General features: G+C 48.6%; 8 protein-coding genes across 8 annotated transcripts; 4 read left to right on the top strand and 4 right to left on the bottom strand.

Annotated features, from left to right (window-relative positions):
• Positions 1-2,947: 2,947 nt before the first annotated feature.
• On the top strand, positions 2,948-4,126 carry ARB_04263 (uncharacterized protein; the record flags this gene model as incomplete). Its single annotated transcript, XM_003017337.1, has 1 exon — positions 2,948-4,126. One exon carries the CDS (start codon positions 2,948-2,950, stop codon positions 4,124-4,126), a length of 1,179 nt encoding a protein of 392 aa, XP_003017383.1.
• A 2,246-nt stretch (positions 4,127-6,372) lies between these two features.
• Positions 6,373-7,598, top strand: ARB_04262 (uncharacterized protein; the record flags this gene model as incomplete). The annotated part of the gene is made up of 3 exons (XM_003017336.1): positions 6,373-6,426; positions 6,490-7,246; positions 7,312-7,598. The coding sequence occupies 3 exons, from the start codon at positions 6,373-6,375 to the stop codon at positions 7,596-7,598; spliced, it is 1,098 nt and encodes a 365-aa protein (XP_003017382.1).
• Positions 7,599-8,474: 876 nt separating this feature from the next.
• On the bottom strand, positions 8,475-11,937 carry ARB_04261 (uncharacterized protein; the record flags this gene model as incomplete). The annotated part of the gene is made up of 7 exons (XM_003017335.1): positions 8,475-8,972; positions 9,027-9,631; positions 9,691-11,125; positions 11,182-11,337; positions 11,399-11,520; positions 11,591-11,675; positions 11,758-11,937. 7 exons carry the CDS (start codon positions 11,935-11,937, stop codon positions 8,475-8,477), a joined length of 3,081 nt encoding a protein of 1,026 aa, XP_003017381.1.
• Positions 11,938-13,147: 1,210 nt separating this feature from the next.
• Positions 13,148-13,939, top strand: ARB_04260 (uncharacterized protein; the record flags this gene model as incomplete). Its single annotated transcript, XM_003017334.1, has 1 exon — positions 13,148-13,939. One exon carries the CDS (start codon positions 13,148-13,150, stop codon positions 13,937-13,939), a length of 792 nt encoding a protein of 263 aa, XP_003017380.1.
• Positions 13,940-14,416: 477 nt separating this feature from the next.
• ARB_04259 (uncharacterized protein) lies at positions 14,417-14,890 on the bottom strand (the record flags this gene model as incomplete). The annotated part of the gene is made up of 1 exon (XM_003017333.1): positions 14,417-14,890. One exon carries the CDS (start codon positions 14,888-14,890, stop codon positions 14,417-14,419), a length of 474 nt encoding a protein of 157 aa, XP_003017379.1.
• Positions 14,891-15,086: 196 nt separating this feature from the next.
• Positions 15,087-15,971, bottom strand: ARB_04258 (uncharacterized protein; the record flags this gene model as incomplete). The annotated part of the gene is made up of 1 exon (XM_003017332.1): positions 15,087-15,971. The coding sequence occupies one exon, from the start codon at positions 15,969-15,971 to the stop codon at positions 15,087-15,089; it is 885 nt and encodes a 294-aa protein (XP_003017378.1).
• A 2,526-nt stretch (positions 15,972-18,497) lies between these two features.
• ARB_04257 (MFS sugar transporter, putative) lies at positions 18,498-20,293 on the top strand (the record flags this gene model as incomplete). Its single annotated transcript, XM_003017331.1, has 3 exons — positions 18,498-19,027; positions 19,132-19,844; positions 19,899-20,293. The coding sequence occupies 3 exons, from the start codon at positions 18,498-18,500 to the stop codon at positions 20,291-20,293; spliced, it is 1,638 nt and encodes a 545-aa protein (XP_003017377.1).
• Positions 20,294-21,115: 822 nt separating this feature from the next.
• Positions 21,116-21,388, bottom strand: ARB_04256 (uncharacterized protein; the record flags this gene model as incomplete). The annotated part of the gene is made up of 1 exon (XM_003017330.1): positions 21,116-21,388. One exon carries the CDS (start codon positions 21,386-21,388, stop codon positions 21,116-21,118), a length of 273 nt encoding a protein of 90 aa, XP_003017376.1.
• Positions 21,389-21,788: the final 400 nt, after the last annotated feature.

Below are 21,788 nucleotides of genomic sequence, written 5' to 3'. Positions count from 1 at the left end.
ATTTGAGAGTGTTGACGAGAGCATAGAGAGAGAGGGAGGGAGAGACTCTCTCTCTCTCTCTCTGTGTGTGTGTACATGTTCGCTGCGGGGCGGGCGCATGCATGCATGGAAACTCTGGCCTCTCTTCTGTGCGCCCCCCAAGGCAGCCTGGCCAATAATGGCAGCGAGATGACAATTCCGAAGGGCGGTCGAGACGAGAAAGAGGCGACGAGCACATCACACGGTCGGGTCAGCCATGATGGCGAGAGTGCAGAACCGTTGGACGGCAGTCGAGCGAGAGATACTTGTAGCCTGACGATCGATGGATGACGAGATGACGAGATGACGATTATGACTTAGAGTCAATTGACGGACAATGACGAACAAGAGATGGGAGATGGAGTCCCTCTACTCCTCTTTTTTTTTTCTTACCCGTTGGGCAGCAGTTAGGTCTCGATGGATTCTCTCTAATATCTGCGACATCCCTTCCATCTTTCCTTACCCACACGGCAGCCAGGGAGAAAGGATGAGGGCCAGCAGAAAAGAGGAGAAAAAGGGGGCCAAGCAGGGAGAGAAACCGACTAACTAACTAAACTGCCGATGGGTTGAGATGTTATTCCCCATCATATCTTACTCTAACTCCATAGAGTTATATTTACTCCGTCCTCCTCACCAAGTGATGAAGGTCTGACCGATAAGGGCAAAAGTTAATTCGCTTATCAAGTCATTCTCCACCGGCTTGTGACTGACATGGGGTCGGAAGGATGGGGGAGAGGAGAGGGAGAAGAGGAGGAAGATGGCCGATCCCCATCATTTACAGTGCTTAATTCTTGTTGTTGGGTTGGTCTCCCTCAGGTCCAATTGACCCTTTCTACGGGGGTACATTGGCCAGATATGGCTGCCTGAAATCGATTGCGACGAAGCAAACGAAGTCATCGTGATCGATGATAAGCCCACGGCCAGGCTGCTGGATAACCACAACAACTACAACCCCCGTCAGCCGCATTCGCAGGCTAGGCTCCCCCTTCCAGCTGAAGCAAAAATAAAAGAATACAGGTGGGTGTGGGTCGACCAACGGGACAAATAAGACATTTGACAGGGGGGAGGGCGCCCTTTTTTATTCCTTTTTTGTAAGTGTGTATAAGACTCTCAGGGGGGGCCAGCGTGTTACTGTTACTCTGCTTCGCTTCACACTGTTATCCCTTTTTTTTTTTATTTTGCTGAAAATAAAATAAGGGAGTTTCATTAGTGTGCGCATTGAAGCCCAGCACAAAGGGAGGGAGAATAAGGCAGTCAATGGGCAGTCAGGGAGGAGTCAAGTCATTGACGTCAATGGGCAGAGTCAATGGCTGGCTGGCTTGGTTCAATTGATCAATCAGGCCACAACACATTTTTCCACCCCCAGACAGGTTACAAGAGTGCAACAGAGGGGAAGCGCAAACACTAGCGAAATTGACGGTAGCCTAGCTCTGCGCTCTGCTGATTCCTCCTCCTCCTCTTCGCTCTGCCTTGTATGTTAGTCTATCTGTTAATGGTACGGCTGGCCGGAGTATGGCGTTCCGTCTGGGGGATTGCTCCCTTTCTTTTCTTTTTCCTTCCTGTTTTTAGGCAGTGTTAGCATGCAGACGGGCCAGTGAGAGGTTGGTGATGAGTTGCGATTTAGCCGCCTGGGACCGTCGTAGTGGTAGCTCGTTCGAACTAGTTATGCTATGCCATATTACGGATAAGCAAGAGTGCCTATAATAATAATACTCTGGATCAATACGCAGGACGGGGACAAGTCAATGGTGTCATATATGGCTAGGAGAACCAGTCAATGAGAGAGTATCAAGGAATCCACGGTTTGCCTCAATGGGAGAACCAGATCTCTCAATAAATAAAGGAAGGGCTCTACCGGCTATTTAAACCAGCCACTTTCCGCCCTCCCAAGCCTCTTCCTCATCCCTTCTGCCCCCTCTCACCTTTCTCACCTTCTCGCTCACCGTACCGTTCTCTCCAGTTGACTCACCGTCTTCTGTTGCCTTCAATTCGCTCGGCTAGGCAGCAAGGAAAAACAGCCTTTCTACGCCGTATCAATAACGACTGACTGCGCGACCGTCTGATCAAACCCGCAAAACTCCCAGCCAATTCACCCGCTGCTCTCCCGCTAGCAAACACGAACCCATCTCCCACGGCCGGCGAACGACAAAAGAAGCAAATCTCCCACCTCAGCGAAGAGAACAGAAGCAAGGCTGTCGCTGTCTTGTCGCTGGCTTCGCTGCTCTGCTTTCTGTTATTTTACCTGTGTTCGTCACAGAAAAAGCAAAGAAAGGAGGCTAAGCCTCTGTATTGCAAATACGGCACCCTTGTAATTTTGCAATACGGCGGCCTTCGCCTGCGCTGCGCTGCGCTCCCCACCCAGTCATCAGTCATCTTCATCAAAGGTCACCAGTCACTGGTCACTCGCTGGGTCGACAAAAGTCCCAGCTGGTTATAAAGTCTCCGTTCTCCGTCTCCCTCGCACCGTCTGCCGCTTAGCCTCCTCTCTTTCTCCTCAGTCCTTCTCCTGCTGTTCACCCTGTCCCGTCGAAGAGCGACTGCGCAGGCCCGGACTTTACAGCCAGCTTATCCCCGTAACGCCCTCGCCACGACCACACGAGACCCGTCCGAAAGGGGACTAGCGCCATCTGACAAATCCTCGCCTTCCGTCACTGCCAAGCAAACCTTTTCCATTGACTTCCACCTGCCCTGGGTCGGGCTGCCGTCCATCTGACCGTTGGGGGAGGAGGCATATAATATAATCTACATCTCGCTCTCTCTCCATCTCTTGCGCATCTCTCCTTCGCTCCTCCATCCACCGTCCTCCATCCACCATCGTCCGCATCCATCAGCAGACACACCATCGAATATAAACGAGTCGATTCGTTGTCCATTCGAACTAGGCAACATCACCATAGTCGAGCACCGCAGGCAGCAACCGAATCGACGCATGCAGAACAAGGGCATGCACAACATGAATCGCTTACCCTCTGTCGCCAGCCTGATGTCTCCTCCAGAGGCAAAGCCCCACGACTCCTTCAGCCGAACCCTCTCTCCCTCCGTCCCACAACAATCCTCCTTCGACAGAGATAACAAACTACCTCCAATCTCAGACGATCGCAAAAGAAAGCAGTCCGAGATGATGGATCTGCCATCGCCACCCGTCACACCTTATGTCGAGAGCAAGAAGCAGCGAACAAACGATGATGAGCCGGTTGATAGACAGGGTGGCACGGTCGGCAGCAGCATCAATAACCGGGATCCCGTCCTCTTCCCTCGCTCAGACGAGAGTTCTACCGCCATCCCCAATGATGAGCCACTCTTCGCTTCGGACGAGGCCACCGTTGCAGATATCGACCAGCACATCGCCGCCAGCTCATACAAACTCAAGGTCTCCAAGGAAAACCTGCCCAGCCGTCGAGAGTATCTCTACTTCTGGTCCTGGGTCACCACCCAGTACAATTCAAACCCAGCAGCATATGCCAGGGACGAGCGTGCCCGTTTAGATCGCCAGATGTCCGAGATGAAACAATACCGACCCATTGCACGGCCATCGACTCAGTCAAAACTCAAGACCTTGGCTCCTGCTCCTGCAACAAGACGCAGGCCTAGCAGCAGTTCCTCCCCTTCTTCCAACGAGGTATCCAGGCCTGTTCGTCCGCCGCGGGCCAGACGCAGCCCTAAGTCGACTCCTAAGACCAAAGCCCGGGACTCATTCGATCCTCTGCCCAAGCCTACCCGTGTAATCGGCGCCAACCGTGATGAGACAGACTACCGAATGCTGCCCAACTTCTGTCCACCCATTGAGACTCTCCGCGGCAACACCAAGGGTCTTAAGGCCGACTGGAAGGGCCAATTGCTCGATCTCTCGGCAGACCCTGATCGTGACGCTCTTGATCCCGCTGAGATCAGCCTTGCCTCTACTCTACGTCTCTCCTGCGCTAGCTACCTCGCTAGTAAGCGTCGCATCTTTGAGGCAAGAGTCAACGCTTTGAGAGCCGGCAAAGAGTTCCGCAAAACCGACGCTCAGCAGGCCTGTAAGATTGACGTCAACAAGGCCAGCAAGCTCTGGACTGCGTACGAGAGAGTTGGGTGGTTGGCCGAAGAGCATTTCCGCCAGTACGTCTAAGGCGCGCAATAGCAACTGCAACAACATGACATAACGAACTTGGACTTGACTTGCTTGCCACTTTCTTCAGATTGACCTCTGACTGATTCAGCCTGTTTATTTTTTGCGTCCTATTCAGCATTTTGATCGGTTTTGAGACACGAAATTGAACACATCCAATACCCCATTCATTCATCGCGCGTTTTTGCTACTTACTATTTCACGACCCGGCGACAGCGCCTTTTATTGCCCGCTCTTCTCTTTCTTCATCCTGCACTTATTCCCCTTTTAATACCAGAATGACTTCCAATCATGACCCAACGGCGTTTGGCTTGCCTGTGTTCTCCTTGCTTTTTATTCGCGATGCGCAGCTCGAAGATGAAGATGAGATGTTGCGTTAAAGTTTTTTTTCCCTTCTTGACCCGGTGTGCGGCTCTGGGGGGATGGCCTTAGCTGGACTAACGTTTCCCCGACCCACCTTGCTCCCGTCCGACGACCTTTACCAACCTTACATCGACGACGACGACAACCGCTTGCTACTCTTCGTACACTCGGGGTCACGCACAACAGCCTCCGGTGTTGAGATATCAACGTCGATGAAACTAGTCACCACACACCGGGTCATCGCTTGTCTCATCTTCTTCCCATGGCGTCCCTGCTTTTCCTATCTCCTTGACTGTGATCCTCATGCCTGGCCATTTCATGCCAGGAGGTTTTCTTTTAACATCATGTAGCCATCTTTCCTGTTGCTTTGGTCGTCGGCTCTACTTTCCAGCACAGCACTTACAACACAGAATACCACGTTCTTCCTTGTTTTTATTTTTCGCGCTTCTTTTAACACACGCATTGCAATGGCAAACGGGGAACTAGCATCATATCATTCTCATTGGGAGGAAGATACGGGAATCGGATCGGTGGTCTGGTATTGGGTGGTTGCTATTTGCTTTTCTAGCCTTTTCATTCCCCCTTTGTTTGTCTCTCCCCCCCTTTTTTTTTGCGTTTTGTTTTATCAATTATCCATCGAATTATCATCACATAGCAAGCAAGCAAGACAAGACAAGACAAGAATTACTATTTTCCTTTCATTTGACATAACTTTTCATATTTCCTTCCCCTTCCTCTTCAGGTCATTATCTAGGGCATTGCATTGTTAAACTGTTTGCTCCATATAATAATACAATTCTCCATACAATACACACAATCAATAACCACAAGCGGCGCATTCTATGTTCAACTAGTCTATTTACCCTTGCCAACAATAACAACAATGGGTGATCACCAAAGATCCAATCATCCCATTGACAACCGGGGCATTTCTGCATAAGACGTCTTCCTGTTCAGAGTACATACGGAGATGCACTTATTGATCTGCAATGCAGAAAAAAATACCACTTGAAAACGGCGACTAAACGGCTCAGCATATACCCATAAACCTACGCAGCCAGCCTAATAAGCCACAGACTTTTCCCATCCTTCCACAGACTCAATTCTAGCCTCGTCGAATCGCCTCGTTCTGTCTCGCCTTCAACTTCGCCCTGGAGTGCGTCTATTAATAGATATAGCCTCGGTATTACATAAGCAACTTACACACGTAATCCAAGGCTTAGCAAGTGACTGGACATGAGGAAGCAAACAGTGCAAACATGACCGGGTTCGTCGTCCTTCCCTTGGCGAGTGCGGCGCCCCTTGGGAACAAACCTTTGGAGCGACTGACTGCAGGCTGACGATTCAACAAAAGCCAGCGACGACGAACATCGAAAAGGAGACGGGACAGGGGGTAAAAGGACGTCTTGACAACTTGCTGTTAGACTGCCTACAGTCCGGCATTTGACGAAAGATCGATATCTTGACTCCTCAACGGGGCCTACAAATTTCTCGACGTGGCGTATAGTCCAAAGCGGCCGTGATGGCGCCGACTCTAACACATACGGACTCGCTCGAGGCGCAGGATCCAAATATTCATAAGAATGAGAAGAAACAGAAGAGCAGACGGCCCGCAAGTGCGTTATAACCATAGCAACACCTTTTTGCTATTTTATATTAGTGAAATGAGGAGTAGGATGGGCTGACCGGATGCGCGCGGCCTTGCTGCTTTACAGATACGGCTTTTCGTCAACAGCGATTGAAAGCATGGCAGTAAGTGATTTCTCGGATTGCGAGGAATGAACAACTAGAGAGAAGCGGTATTCTAAAGCAGTGGAGCTTACGCACGCCGTGACTATAGGCCGATTTTAACCCCCAAAACCGTCCTGCCGCTCTTCTTCATTATGGGCATCATATTCGCGCCGATAGGAGGATTGTTGATATATGCTAGTTCGCAGGTATGTTTGCACTTTGCGACCGCATATCTGTAAAGAGGGATTACGGCATTGACAAAAGCACAGGTCGAAGAGTTAATATTCGATTACTCCAATTGCAAAGACGCGCCTGTTGGCAAGGACAACGCCAAAGATGCCAGGGCCAACGTTCGAGCCTCGTTCAAAACACAGTCGAAGGGTGATACCCCTTATCAGTGGTATAAGAATGACGATGTCGACGTCACACTTGACAATGGCGTGCACATCAATACAACCGTCTGCTCCCTCATTTTCGACATACCGAATGACATCGGCGCGCCAGTATACCTCTACTACCGCCTTACCAACTTCTACCAAAACCACCGTCGATACGTCAAATCTCTGGATCTAGACCAGTTGAAAGGTGTTGCCGTACCAAACGCCACTATTGGAACCAGCACTTGTGACCCTCTAAGGCTTGACCCCAAGGGCAAGGCATACTATCCATGCGGCTTGATTGCGAACTCCGTGTTTAATGATACGATATTGGAACCCAGACGTATTGGTGGTGGTAATGATGGAAACCAGACCTACCCAATGACTAACAAGGGCATCTCCTGGTCGTCCGATAAGGACCTTTACAAGCCCACGAAATATTCCTACGACCAAGTCTCGCCGCCCCCGAACTGGATAAAGAGATATCCAGACGGATACACGGAGAAGAACCCGCCACCAAACGTTCAGGAGTGGGAAGAATTGCAGGTTTGGATGCGTACCGCCGGTCTGCCAACATTCAGCAAATTAGCAAGACGAAATGACGGTGACCGAATGCTTGCCGGATCCTATCAGATTGATATCCAGGACAGTATGTTTGATCTTCCGAGATATGTTTACACTTGCCGCGCCATCCTGTTACTAACAAGCAGACAGACTTCAAGGTCGATATCTTCGGTGGCACCAAATCTATCGTCCTCACTACACGAAGCGTGATGGGTGGCAAGAACCCATTCCTGGGAATTGCATACGTCGTTGTTGGTGGAATCTGCATTGTCCTCGGAACAATCTTCACCTTTGTCCATTTGGTAAAACCAAGGTATGTCAACACGCCCTCATTCTTATCCCCTATTTATTCCAGTACGTGGCTAACGAGCTTCAAAGAAAACTCGGTGATCATCGCTATCTCACTTGGAACAGCGAGCATGACGGTACAGGTGTAGCAACGGGGGCATCAACCACACCAAAATCGTTCTTCAATTTTCGACGACGAGGTTAAGCTGATATTCCCGTTACTGCTCCTCCACGCTCCTACCTTATAAGCTGTTATGTATTTATGTAAACTCATCGGCGTCTCAGTTATGTCTCTTACTTACCTTTGTTTTTGTTTTTTCTTTACTTGTTTTTCAGCCTGCCATCTTAGAAGCAGCAACCATGCTACTGTTTTATCACTACCCTGATACCTCAAGCTTAAAGAAAAACTGCCTTGGATTCAATTCACTTTATACCACTTCTTCTTTTTGCCCCCGTTTTTCCGTATCAATTGTTTTCTTTCCTTTGCTTTTTGTTCACCAGGGTGGATATGAGGGGGAATGAACTTAACTGGGCTGTTGTGTTGCCCTTATGTGTGTGAGATTATTTTTGGCGTTTATTCACTATCTCTAGGCTTTTCTTGATTGATCCACGTATGATTAAAGCACTTGAAGTACACGGTAGTCTCGTACACTTCACGGTAGTACAATGGTCTTTCCTTTCAGGTATATATATATTCATAATACCTTTAAAGCGTTCGAAATTGTCCGTTCATGTATGTATGATGATGATGGGTCTATCGCTACGGTTCTCAATATCTTTTCCCATGAAAGCGGTAGTATCGGAATATCGCAGTTTGCTGTATCGGCATTGAAGTATTGATGGCCTAAAATGAATAAAGCTCTTTTTGCCCATTCCCGTCCCTATGTTTTTACAGCGTTCAAGTAGAAAATTAAAGAACAAAATACATATCGCAAAGGAAAAGAAGACAAATCGTAGATAAAATTTGGGGGCATAAACATGGACCGGACACCATTGGGAGGGAAAGGTGGTGGAAATCAAGGCCTTTAGCGCTTTCTCTTCCTTGGCTTGTCTCCATCATCATGCCCTCCTCGAGCAGCCTCCTTGTCTTTCCTAATAGCTTCCTTTTCCAATTCATCCCAGTCAGCACCCTCATCACTCTCGTCCTCACTGGCAGCTTCGCTCTCATCACTAGCGTTGTCATCGTCATAGCCACTCTCCTCCTCCGAGCTTTCATCCGCAGCAATTTCGGAGTCAGATACCTCAAATGCAGACTCCTCTTCTTCATCCTCTCCCTCGGAGTCGGAGTCACCGCCCAGGAACGACCAACCACCATCCTGGAAGAAGCCATATGGATCGCTGGTAACAGTCTTCATGATGGCACCCCAGCTGAGATTGAGAGGACCTTCGCTGAAAGGAATATCAACAGAGTCGAGCCAATCCTTGACTCCTTCAAGATTCTCCATTGGAATGGTGTTGATGTGCATTGGTGGACGATGGAAGTCTTTGAAAACAAAGACAAGATCAAAGTTTTTAAGGCCGAACTATACACATGTTAGCGTCCAAATTTTCCGCTTTTGTTTAAGGATTATTCTTACCTGTACTCTCTCCAAGTGCGCAACTTCAATTTCGCTTAGTGTTAGGGCAAGGAAAGGAGGCTCAGTTAGCTGAGCAATCGCGTCAGTAGTTGGTTGGATCAAAACATTGGAACGGTAAGTGTGAGGAACACCGGTGAAACCGATTTCTCTGAATGGGATATCAACATCGACGCCTTCGTCCTTTCCGGCGTCAGAGATCTTCTCTGCAAAGGCCTTGAATTCTTTATCCAAAGCAGCTCTGCGTCTTCTTTCCTCTTGTTCAGCTTCAAATTCTTCTTCATCTCCATATCGGTGTTTTCGTCGTCTGTTGCCAGTTTCATCGAATTGCATGTCTGTAGCCTCACGGTAGAATTGAACATCCCTAGTAGTGCGCTTCCCAATCATGATCGGTGTCTTGAGATGTACATGAATAATAACGGTCAATTCGTGCTGACAGGGTTGGAAAAACAAATGTTTGACGTTGTTGAACAGAACATCAACATTGTCGCTTCTGAGAGGGGACAGGTAACGTAGACCGTTTTGGTGAATTTCAACTTCTCCAGGCACACGTTTACCATCCAACTGTGGACGGAGGTAGACGTCTGGCAGCTTAATTGGTCGGCGATCTAATAAAACTGTCAGTATACCAACTATCAAATGATGAAAAGAAGATGAGCGGACATACTTCTTATTTCAATGAGCTTGTCCTGCTCCACAACGTCCTCCATCTGTTTCTTCACCTGCTCTCGCCTTAGGGCATTTTTCCTAAGCTCAGTTATATCCTTTGCAATCTGAGCAAAACGATCATGGTCTTTGGACCTAAGGGTAAGGTTTCGCACAAAATGTGCAGATGCATCCTCGAATGGCTGATCATCTTTCCTTCCAACACCCTGACCAGGGGACAAGAAGTTGATACGGAGATAGGCATATTCTCCTTCGTCACTCTTGCTTGCGTTCTTGATAGTGTTAATATGGAATGGAACTGGGCGTCCCAGGATAGGAACAATAACTGAGGCAGCTTTATGGTCAACATAAATGATCAAGTCCTTAACGCGAGAAGGTAGCTGGCTATCTCGTTTATACGATTCGAAGCGTTGGAAGGTCTTCTGTGCAACTCCGTTTTGGTTTCCTTTGGTACCGGCGAAGCGCTCCAGGCCCTCCTTATTCTTCTTCGCATGTAGCTCCTTTTGGTGCTCACGTCGACGTACATCAGCACCATCACTGACTTGTGTTGGACGTTCAGCTCGAAGTTTCGTCTGAATAATGTTCTTGCTGACAATAGTGCTGTTTCTGTTGCTCTCTCCCTGACTCTTTTTTGGCTTTTGAGTTTCCTCCTCATCACCAAAGTAGAATGAGACGGAGTCCATGTCGATTCCTGCATCCTTGGTAAAAACTAGTGGCCCACTCTCACCGACGCGGATCGTATCAGTGACCACCATCGAATAGACAGCGTTTTTCTTGTCTTGGGGGTCTGGGTCGGTGACATCAGTGAATCCAATGGACACACAAAGCGTCATTCCACTTCTGAGAGTCTTGGTATTCTTTCCATTAAGGACCATATTGGCATCACGTAGCTCAATGCCAATTCCAGCACCAATGTGGCGTACAAAGTGCTTCTCGAGCTCTGGTTTCTTTGCTTTGATCATCCCCAAGGCTTTGTTGTACAGATCTTTAACAACGGTTCCATCCCGAATATCTTTCACAACTGCATCATAAATAGCAAGAAGGAAGCCATAGTTAGCCTCTTGTGATTTGCTGGGATCCACCAAGAATGTTCGTGCAATAGCTGCAGCGTAAGTTTTGTAACGAATCCCAAATCCTGCAATGATGATACCAGGGGAGAGGTTTTTATCATCGGGAGTTGCGGAAAATCTGAGATCGTAGTTTCCACCACTCTGAACAACAGGTCCATAAGCCCAATCGATTTGCTGAGCATCGAAACCGGTTGGCAATTTCGCCAATTTATTAAAAAACTTAGCATCATCGATTTTAGCCTCAATTTTGCCAGAAAGAGTTTTATGGCTCATTTTCTTTTCTTCATCAAGGAGCTCTGACATCTCATCCACGAAATATTCAGACATAAGACCAGAACAAGCCCTGGCAGCATTTCGCATCGATGTCTATTAGATAAATTAGTCATATGTATAACAGCCTATCAAGGGAACTTTTCACTGACCAATTCCTCTGGGCCCTTTACGGAGAAAGCGTGAGCTGATAAGGCGGGGCTAATGTCCACCTCCTCAATATCCTTAGAAATATCTCCGAACATCCGCTTCCATTCTTCAGCAAATGGACCAGACGAAGTATCCTTCGGTAGAGTTCCGACTTTTTTCTATATTCGCAAGTTAGACCTGAAGGACAAGCCAGCGTTCGTATGGACAGAAGGAGCATACCCCAGCATTTTTGATTATATCCAAACACTTCTCAAAAATTTTTGTCTTTTGTTCTGCATCGCGGGAGGTTATCAAAAGTTCGACTGGAATTTTGCCGCCTTGAAGTGGTTCGAGGTGTTTGGCTGTTGGGAGTAGAATCAAAGGATTAGCATAGCCCCACTTGACGAAGGAGAAAATTAAGCGTTTACATACCCTTCTTTGCTGTAGTCACCACATACATTGCCTCCATGGTGAACAGGAAGAGCGTAGCCGGAAACTCATAACCGAGGAGCCAGAACTATAGATAAGGCATATTAGTATAACCCTAATATTGCAACAGAGCCTTCTTCTAGACTCCCGAAGCCGTTATGGATACGCACATGCATCGCATTGTTCTTCTGGAATGAGTTGGAGTCCTCGGTCTTGCCCATGAGGATAACTATCGACGAGGCGCCGCCAAAGACCTGGTTTGCCGATCTCTTATCTGCCTTCCATGCTGAATAGAAGCTTGAAAGACGGGTTGAGAAGGCCGTGGCATCAATTTTGATAGCGTCACCCATGATTATTCGTTGTGCCTCCGAGGAGGACTGGTGAAGTGAGGACGGGCTGAGCTTTCAGGAGCTTGCTTTAGAGCTTGGTAGCCAAAGTAGCCGCGAACGAGGTATCAAAAAGAAGCGGAACTGTTCCTTTTTTTTATCCCTCTCCAAGCAAAAGAGGGTCACTAGCTCATCGGTGAGCCTGTAGGGGATGATGTCGAAGAGCTGCGGGAGCAAGCTGCGCGGTGGATGCTCAATATTCTTGCCTCTCTCTGTCTGTCTTCGACCTTTTCAACTTTCTTTTCGCTCTTTTCACTTTAGAGAAACCGACGTGAGGCGCGTCTGCAATCTAACCGCTTTTGGTTAGCGTAAAAGAGAGCCTGTTTGCACTGTTTGCACACGAAGGTCATCCATCAAAAAAAAAAAAAGGCGAAAGCAAGAAGCCGAAGAAGATACGAAGCAGCAGAAGGAGAGGCAGATGACGATGGTGAGAGGGCTGATTTTATTCATTTGACCGGTATATTTTAGCGTATTCTCCTTGGATAGACCATCATGCTTTTCGTCTTAAGACTGTTCTCTCTTTGAGCCACCCTCCCTGCCGATGGATATCCTCTCCCTCCTACACGACGACCATGTCCGTACCCATCAGTAGCCCGGCACAACTGAAAGCAAGCCATTCCAAAGTAGGGAACGATGATTCTGATGGTGACGGTACGGGGCGCCGGAAACCCCGAACAAATGCGGCTACGGGTGCTTCGGCCGCTGGAATGCGCGCCATAAGTGCTCAAGCTGTAGCTTTTTACTTTAGAACTCCGGTGAAGGCATTCTTTCGCACCAGGGTTGAGTAGGTAGCTCCCCAGTGTGTACATATGTCTAAGCTAATGCTAATAATATATTTATGTGTAGCTATATGGTATGACGTTAACTTTTTCAGACCATGCATATCCACCGCTAAAGAAGTGTCGCGAATAGGCTCTAGCCAAAGCAATCGGACCACAAACTACAACAGGAGGATGGTCATGGAAGACAACTACCCCTGGACTTCTTGCAAATGCTGTCCAGACGCATGGTTGGGTCTTTATACCGTACCAGGTTCTTCCACCGCTGATAGCAAATGTTGGGTTAGTTAACCCCCGATGAAACGAAGTAACGTTCTAATGCAAGATACAGAGTCGGGGCCATACTGTATACTTCCTATCTACAGATACTTGGAGCTATGCACGAACCAACATTGATGGGCGGTAAGCGGGTTTATCCACCTCCATCGCCGCCTGTCACCTTCTTTGCGGGCTTCGCTGCAGGTGCCATACAATCCGTTGTCGCAGCGCCCCTGGACGCCATACAAGCCCGGTCAAGGACCAGCGATATGATAAACGGCCAGTACCGCAGCGCATGGCATTATGGCTGGGATAAACTCAAAACGCTCGGTGCTCGTGGGGTATTTTCTGGCTGGACACTGTCCTTCTTGAAAGACAGCCTTGGATCGGCAGTGTTTTTCAGCTTGTTCGAAACTGTCAAGGCACAAGGATATTACCATTTTATTACCCGATACTATGGCTCTCTCCAGGCGACCTCCATCCAAAAACTTTCCTCACCTACTCAGCCCGGTGAAATTCCTGTGATCAAGCCGCATTATGCCCTGGAGCCCGCATTCCTCATGCTGGCTGGAATCACAGCTACCATCTTCCAGCAAGCCGTTCTACATCCGCTAAGCCTGGTGCAAAATATCTATTACCGGAACCTAGACCACCTTGATAAACGGGTCCGTCATTCTCGCTCGGGTAGAGAGATGATGGAGCATCGTGCCAACGCATATATGGAGACATTCAAGAAATGTCAACGCCAGGTGCGGCGAATAGGTGGTTGGCGAACATGGCTGTATGGGGGGTTCTTCATGAATACCCTTCGCCAACTTCCAAGCACCAGTGCCGGCCTGATCATCTTCGAACTTGTTAGGCGCAAGTATGGCGTGCCCACTGATGCTGTGCACATCCAACTTGACGGATACGATATTATCCTTACTTGAGTAACATAACTCTCTTGGTTATATTGGGTGGTTTCCTCCTCTCTTTTATTTTCGAGCGCTTTTTTACTATATACCACACTCCATATAGATCTCTCTTTTTTATTCACCACTGAGCTTCAGCCCCAGATATCTTCTGGAATATGAAGGAACGAGACATGCTCGGGGAAAGCTCTGGTTAATTCAGAGCCTTCGATCTACTTTTTGATGAGATCGAATTGGTGATGATCTTACTGTGTAAATCTTGCAATTTCATGGACATAGATCAAGCAAATAGATAGTTAATATGATATACAAGAAGAGCCCTTTCTCTTTCACTATAGGGTAGACTATTTCTGAATTACGAATTAGTAGTTCTCTCCTATTCTTAAGGTCATATTGAGATGAGATGTGTTAATTGCCTATACCTGCCAAGACACGGGCCGTAACTCTAAAAACCCAAATATCGTACAAATGATATCACCACTTGAAGGACTGTCATTAGCAGCCTTGTTCGACGTTTTTGTCCTTCTCACCTCCCTTCCACCAAGCCCAGATAGCCGTGCACCAAAACCACGTCTCAATAGTTCCGAGAAGAGAGAGTACAGCGAGCAAGACGATTTTCATATTCTTCCCAATACCAAGGGATTCCAGGCTCACGGGTGGAGTTCGATACGGATCATTGTTTGGATCGGAATCGAGTCTTGATGATGATGTATTGCTGGTAGTCTTTGAATTAAACCGTCCTGGGTATGTAGAGAATTTTGATGTTGCCGTTGGTCGACAACGCCGGAGAAGATGTATTTGGAGGAGGGGGTTCTGTGGTTGGACTTGAATGCGCGAAAGTAAAGTGCCTCTAAATGGCAGGCGAGTGAGCTGTTGCTTTGAAGACATTTTTGTTGCTATGAAGAACTTTGTTTGTGCTGGGAGGGTAGCATATCTATCTAATACGTTTGGTCGTCTGTTTATATACATGCTTGATCTCGAGGCTGACTGACTCAGCCCTAGTCTCAATCTGTGCATATCTGCCGCTCGTATTCTTTGCTCTAATTCAGCAAGCTAGTTACTCATAGATAGTGCTAATCATCCTTGATAACGAACAATATTTAACAGCTTATCCTCGCCGTAGGTCAACATCGCCTAAAGCGAGGGGAACCTGCTTGCTCGTCACCTATTTGACCTCTGCATATACGTCCAGGGCATCATGCAACTTCGCAAATACACCATCATGCCAGCTTCTCAATTCCTCCCACTCACTTGACGGTAATGTCGCACGCATCATTCGCAACCATGCACCAACGATCAAGTCCGCATAGGTAGCTCTTGTTCCCATAATAAAGGGTCCGCTGGTGTCCTTCAGGAAGAGCTTGGCGAGCTCACCGAGCGTTTTCCGGAGCCCCTCTTTGGCCTTCTCCCGCGCCTCGCCGACAAGCGCAAAGTCATCCCAAGACGAAACGCCTGCACGGCGGACAAACTCAGCTTTACTGATCTCAGCAGTGGCTGGGTCGAATGGGAACTCTTGGGTCGAAAGCTGCACATATGTGCTGAATGCGGCGTCGACGTTGACGTTGAACTTGGCGTATTCAATGAATCCGCTCTGCGGCACCTCTGAGAGGGGCACTAAAATCTCAGAATCAGGGGTAAAGGTGTAGTCGAGCTTCTGATCCGGGAAGAGGTCGCCAGCGCCAGAATCTGGGTAGGTTTTCTGCAGGTAGACTGCGATATCGTAGGAGTCGCCGACATCCGTCTTGGTGGCGGGGTCCTGGATAATGGGCAACGTGTAGAAGTCTGACCCATCAGCAAACTTGCGGACAGCGGGCACTTTGAGCCCACTACGCACTTTGGCTACGTCAGGCAGAGGCACCCATTTGGTCGTGTAAGGGACAGCTTTGAAATTGAGGGCCAGACGAGCTTTCCATGGGTTTGGAGAGCAGCAGTTCTTCTCCACTGGTGGGCGCATTGCAATGTCGTAGAAGACAATGGGTTGGGAATTAGAAGACATGGCGGGTAGTAGGTCAATAGAAGTCTCGTCTCTTGGAGGTTGCTCGGTGTACATGCAGCTATCGGACCGTTGATTAGGAGAATTGGATTGTTAGTTGACCTGAATTGAAGGACTCAACCTGTTTATGTAGGTCGCCCAAATAAACTATGGGGGGCAAACTCTGATGGTTCCATCAGGTTGACTCACTATGACTGCTGGTGAGCAACTCCTCAGCCCATCATGCAGCCTCTTTACGTCGTTGCCTCTTTGCTTTTATGATGATGTAGAGTTATAGATGCGACGTCCCATGGCTGGAGAGTTGGACGTCTTCCCTCTCCCCTTCTCCCAGCGCCAGGTGTGGGATGGACCTCGGCATTTCTCTGGGGACACTGCATGGCGGGCAACTCTCGCATAGTTAATTAATCGACTACTTAGCTGACGCCGGATCCTGGATTTAATTGTTAATAGTAATAAGCTATCCCGCTATATCCTGGCCGCCTGCTCCATCTTCTGTACGTCATGACAAAGCAGGTAAACTAGACGAGAATGCCCCCATTGAGGGGTCCAATAAGTAGAATATCATTCGAGGACGCAAAAGTCGTACATGTTAGACATAACGTCAGTGTGGGTACATACCATGATCGACTAAACGGTTAATCGACGGAGAGGCCCGCATACATGGAGATGTACGTATTTTCCTGCAGCAAACATTGCGGAGTTTTTCTGTTTCAAGCCATAGATAGCCTCTTGGTGCATTCAAGGGAAGCCCGACAGTGGCAATGGGCTGCTAATCCACCGATTTTTAGCCCGTGGTCTGTATGCATCAGGGGAGGATGCCTGTTGGATTCAGCCATTTTTTTCGTACTGGATTGTGCTTACGGGACAAGTCCGGAGACGGTTTGCAGCCACCTGCTCATCCCAGGACAACGGAACCATAGGCTCACTCAGTTGCGAGCGTTGGCGCTATGAGCTTTTTTTTAGGCTCTATTTTGTCACTATGCAGAACGTGAACGCTATTCTGGTTGTCGGTGGTCGACAGCAATGATCTTCAGCCGCGAGGCCTCTGAGCCGTCATTTCGTCCTTCGGGGCCATGGCGTGTAAGTAGGGTGACTTCCTACCTGATCGGTCAGGCAGGCAAGGTCTGGTGGTCTATGTAAGTCTTCACTTTCACTCCTTTTCCGACGCTGTTCCTCTCGCCTCTCGCCTCTCCGTGTCTTCACATCCTCGTTCGTCTTTTCTTCCACTCTTCTTCTCCCCATGTCGTCCATGTCGTCCATGTCGTCCACCTCGTCTCCGTCCATGTCGATGTCGATGTCAGCCAAAGAGGAAATGCCAGGCAGTAACACATCACGTGCCACTCACGGTCCCTTCCCGCCCTGTGGAGTCAGCGGGATGACTAATCAGCACATGACCTCGTCATCCTCCCATCCCCAGAAGCGGAAAACGAAAGCAACCGCAAAAAAAGGACGAACAACCAGCAGACGCAGCGCCAGCATCACCGCAAAAGTCAACCCCAGGGCATCCAAGCGAACCAAGCAGTCGAGTCAATCCGCCAGTTGGCCGGCATCCAGCGTCCCTTCGTAGCCAACCACAGCGTCTCAGCCCCAGCCTGACAAGCCCAGGGTGGAACACCTGGGCCAAAAGCGATCACGCTCGCCTCGCCCTTCTCTGCTTTCCTTTTCCCTTCAGTCATCGGATGCACCTCCAACCCCCGTTGCCATCAACCACCAACGGGTTCTCATCTCCATGCCCACATCGAACTGCAGAGCCGCCCCCCCTGACCTGATCTGACCTCCGCTCTATCGTCTCCGCCGTGTTACATAACGCCCTTTACTCCGTAATTCAGTCTTTTACCTTTTAGCCGGAGTCGTAGGGCTGCCTCGGGCAAGCCCTGGTCTTAAACCGCCACGATTCCTCCATCACTCAAACCCTCCACCTCCTCCGCTTCCATACCTCTGCAGTCGATACAGACATCCCGGCCATCGTCTGAACAGTCCTCATCTCTCTTCGACGCCGATCGTGACAAACCAGGCAGCCGGCGGACCCCGTCTCCCACCCCGTCAGAGTCCAACTTTTCCGTCTGGTCGGATTCCGGTGACATCGCAGACCAGCTCGCCGACGAGGAGGATCCCTTGCGTCTTCGGCTGCGAGGGTCCCTCGATCTTCGAGTATTTGGGAAGTCAGGCCGACCGAATTCGTCATCCGCAGCTCAGCCAAAACGGGTTCGTTACGAGGAAGACGAAGCTGGGGAGGAGCATACGCCGTTCGTCGACAACGGAGACCTAAAGGAGGCCGTCCGAATCCCTGAGCCGGGTCCCAGAACCATTTCTAGAGCTGAGAGGCTGCTGGCTTCCATCATGTCGCCCCGGGATGGCAGGGCCAAAACCCACGGCCTCGTTGGGAAGCCGTTATTGTATGTCATTAACCCCCCTTCATTTTTTTCCCCCTAAAATATTACTACTGTTACTGCTACTACTGTGTTGGAAAACAATGCTGACACGATTAAAGGTATTTTACTAGCATTTTCGTGTCGTTAGGCGTCTTTTTATTTGGATATGATCAAGGCGTTATGTCCGGCATTATTACGTATGTCCATCGTCATGCCCTCTCCCACTCAAATATCATCAAAATCGACTGACAAGCGTAGGGGTCAATATTTTAAAGATTATTTCAACCAGCCGACTCGTGCAGAGATCGGCACCATGGTAGCCATTCTCGAAGTAGGAGCGTTTATATCCTCACTCCTCGTGGGGAAAATCGGTGACATAATCGGTCGTCGACGAACTATTCTCTATGGATCCATGGTCTTCTTTGTCGGTGGTGCCTTCCAGACATTTGCTACGGGAATTCCTATGATGCTTGTAGGCCGTATCGTAGCTGGTCTAGGTGTTGGTGCCCTCTCCACGATCGTTCCTGTTTATCAATCTGAAATCTCTCCACCTCACAATCGGGGTCAACTCGCCTGTATTGAGTTTACGGGGAATATTTGTGGGTACGCCGCCAGTGTCTGGGTTGACTACTTTTGCAGCTACATCCGGAGCGACTTTTCTTGGCGCCTACCACTATTCCTTCAGTGTGTTATGGGTGCACTCCTCGGCTTTGGAAGCTTGATCATCTGTGAATCTCCTCGGTATGTCTTGATGTCTTTCGGTTTTTTTTTTTTTTTTTTTTTTTTTTTTTTTTTTTTTTTTTTTTAGTCCGCACAGTCTGTTAGTCTAACTATCTGCGGGATAGGTGGCTTTTGGACCATGACCATGATGAAGAGGGTATGGTCGTCATTGCCAACCTGTACGGTAAGGGTGACCTTCACAACGACAAGGCTAGACAGGAATACCGTGAGATCAAGACCAATGTTCTCGTCACACGACAGGAAGGCGAACGGACATACAAAGACATGTTCAAGCGTTACTACAGGCGTGTCTTTATTGCGATGTCTGCCCAGGCCTTTGCCCAGCTCAATGGTATCAACGTCATCTCATACTATGCTCCCCTTGTGTTCGAATCTGCCGGCTGGGTTGGCCGTGACGCCATCTTGATGACCGGAATCAACGGCATTACCTATCTGCTCTCCACAATTCCGCCATGGTATCTCGTTGATAGATGGGGTCGCCGACCAATTCTCTTATCAGGTGCTATATTGATGATCATATCCCTCTCTGCCATGGCCTACTTTATCCATATCAATATATCCTACACCCCAGCCCTGACTGTCATATCTGTCATGATATACAATGCTGCCTTTGGGTTCTCGTGGGGTCCCATCCCATGGTTGTACCCTCCAGAGATCCTTCCTCTAAGCATCCGTGCAAAGGGTGCAAGTTTGAGTACCGCAACGAACTGGGCATTCAACTGGCTTGTTGGAGAGCTTACTCCTGTGCTACAGGAGGCGATCCACTGGAGACTCTACCTCATGCATGCCTTTTTCTGTGCCTGCAGTTTTGTTGTCGGTAAGTTTATCCTTCTCCACCTGCTGTACGAAGCTTATAACTAACTCGTCTTAGTATTCTTCCTTTACCCTGAAACTAGTGGTGTTCGCCTCGAGGACATGGAACTTATCTTCGACGATGCTCAGTCCGCCGCCCCTACTCCCGCCAGCCAAGCTGAGCGCGGTTCTCTCATGGGAGGCCTTGGGTCGCCATCATCATTCGACATTCGGCGAGGCAACGAACCAGGTGGACCATCTATTCCTAACCTGCATCTCAACCCACCTACTCCCAGACCTGGTTCTATGGCTGGTGAGGTCGATAAGGCTGCCGAGGGTGAACAACAGCTGACCCAGTCGAAAGAAGGCGGTATTGGGACATGGATTTCCAGTCTTATTAACCGCGGTAAAGACAAGAGGAACAGAGGTGATCACAGTCAATATCGTCAGATCGGACAGCATGAAGACGAGTAACTATAGATCCCCTTTATTTCCCCCCCTCATCTTTATCTTTTCAGGCGTTTGCATCGAAACTCAATAGAACACATGCCTCTGGACCAAATTGCTTTCGTTTGTCAAGGCGGAGTCACTCGCCTCTACCCTTAATCCAATCGTCATAATCATCATCACGATATCTAACCATCTCATCTATCTTTATTTCCCCCTTTATCTCCTTGTTTCCCCCCTTTGCAAACTCTTCTTATACCAGCCTTTCGGCATCCACCGTGAAACTGGGTTTCACGTGGGATGAGGCCTGCAATGTATGCTTACTTTTCCTTTCCTTTCTTTTCTTCTGTGTCCATATCAACCATCATCTCCTTTTCTCTTGGATCTCAGAAATGGGGCACACCTTCACCGGCATCGTTTTTCTTCGGTTGATCATGATCTTCATACATATATAAGCGCACACGCACAAACACACAACACAACCACACAATTGTCCTTATGAAGAGCTTATCGGGGGTGGTATAATACGGCGACTCGAATAGACGTGGGCAACTATGAATCACTTTCTACTTTTGCTGCATACTTATTATGGATATACTTATCTATATTCTCTACAGCTCTGGAGGCAAAGGGTAAGCTTCCAGCCATGTCGCAGGTTCAGGAGTCGGGCTGGTTTCAAGCTTCAAAGGACGGGTGGAGGTAGGATGTACATCGGTATAGACTGGGTTGCTAGCATATGCCTTGTGCAATACGGAGTACTCTGTAATATTATGGAAGATGCCTCGATCTCATTTCTATCCGCTGAGTCTCTCAGCATCCAAGCACCTAAGAGTATCCATCCTTTAGCTACTACTGTCCATCATCATCATCATCATAACCATCATCCTCGTCCTCGCCATCTACTTTGATATCACCGATCACGTGACTCTTCAACTGGCCACCGTCGACTCTTGCTTCTTCTTCTCCTGCAGCTTTTGTGGCCTCGCTGCAGCTTTCTGTCCTTCTATCAGCCATCATTTCACTTCTTCTTCTTCTTCTTCTTCGTCGTCGTCTTCTCTCCTTGCTGCCTTCTTCGCGCGCTTTCGTTTCAGCGACGGCGTTAAACGCTGTACGTGGCCTCATCCAGCCTCCGCCCTTAGAGTTCCGCCCATCAGCCCCTTTTTTCTATTTCTAGCTCTGCCTTAGCCGCAACTCTGTGTCTGGGATCCCAGGCCACTTTTCTTCAGCCATCAACCGGAAACCCAGAGACGCCTTTCGCTTCTTCTTCTTCTTTTACTACTACTACTTCTTCTTCTTCTGCTTCTTCATTTCTCTTCGCTCCCATTGCAAGCTTGCTGGAAGGGTTTGTTTCCGTTCTTTCGTTAAGAGGGATGTTTTAATCGAGTCGCGGTGGTTCATCTTCCTTTTCAGCCACTACCTGTTTTATCCCGTTTAAATAACTTGGCCACGGTCTTTTTTTTCGTTTCCCTTCTATCTAATCCCAATTTAATACCTTTTTTCACGACCGACCGACCGACCGGAC

The sequence above is a fragment of the Trichophyton benhamiae genome (genome assembly GCF_000151125.1).
Source record: "Trichophyton benhamiae CBS 112371 chromosome Unknown contig01293.0, whole genome shotgun sequence".
Classification (NCBI taxonomy): domain Eukaryota; kingdom Fungi; phylum Ascomycota; class Eurotiomycetes; order Onygenales; family Arthrodermataceae; genus Trichophyton; species Trichophyton benhamiae.
Note: the sequence above shows the minus strand (reverse complement) of the source record. Positions and strands in the feature narration are given on the sequence as shown.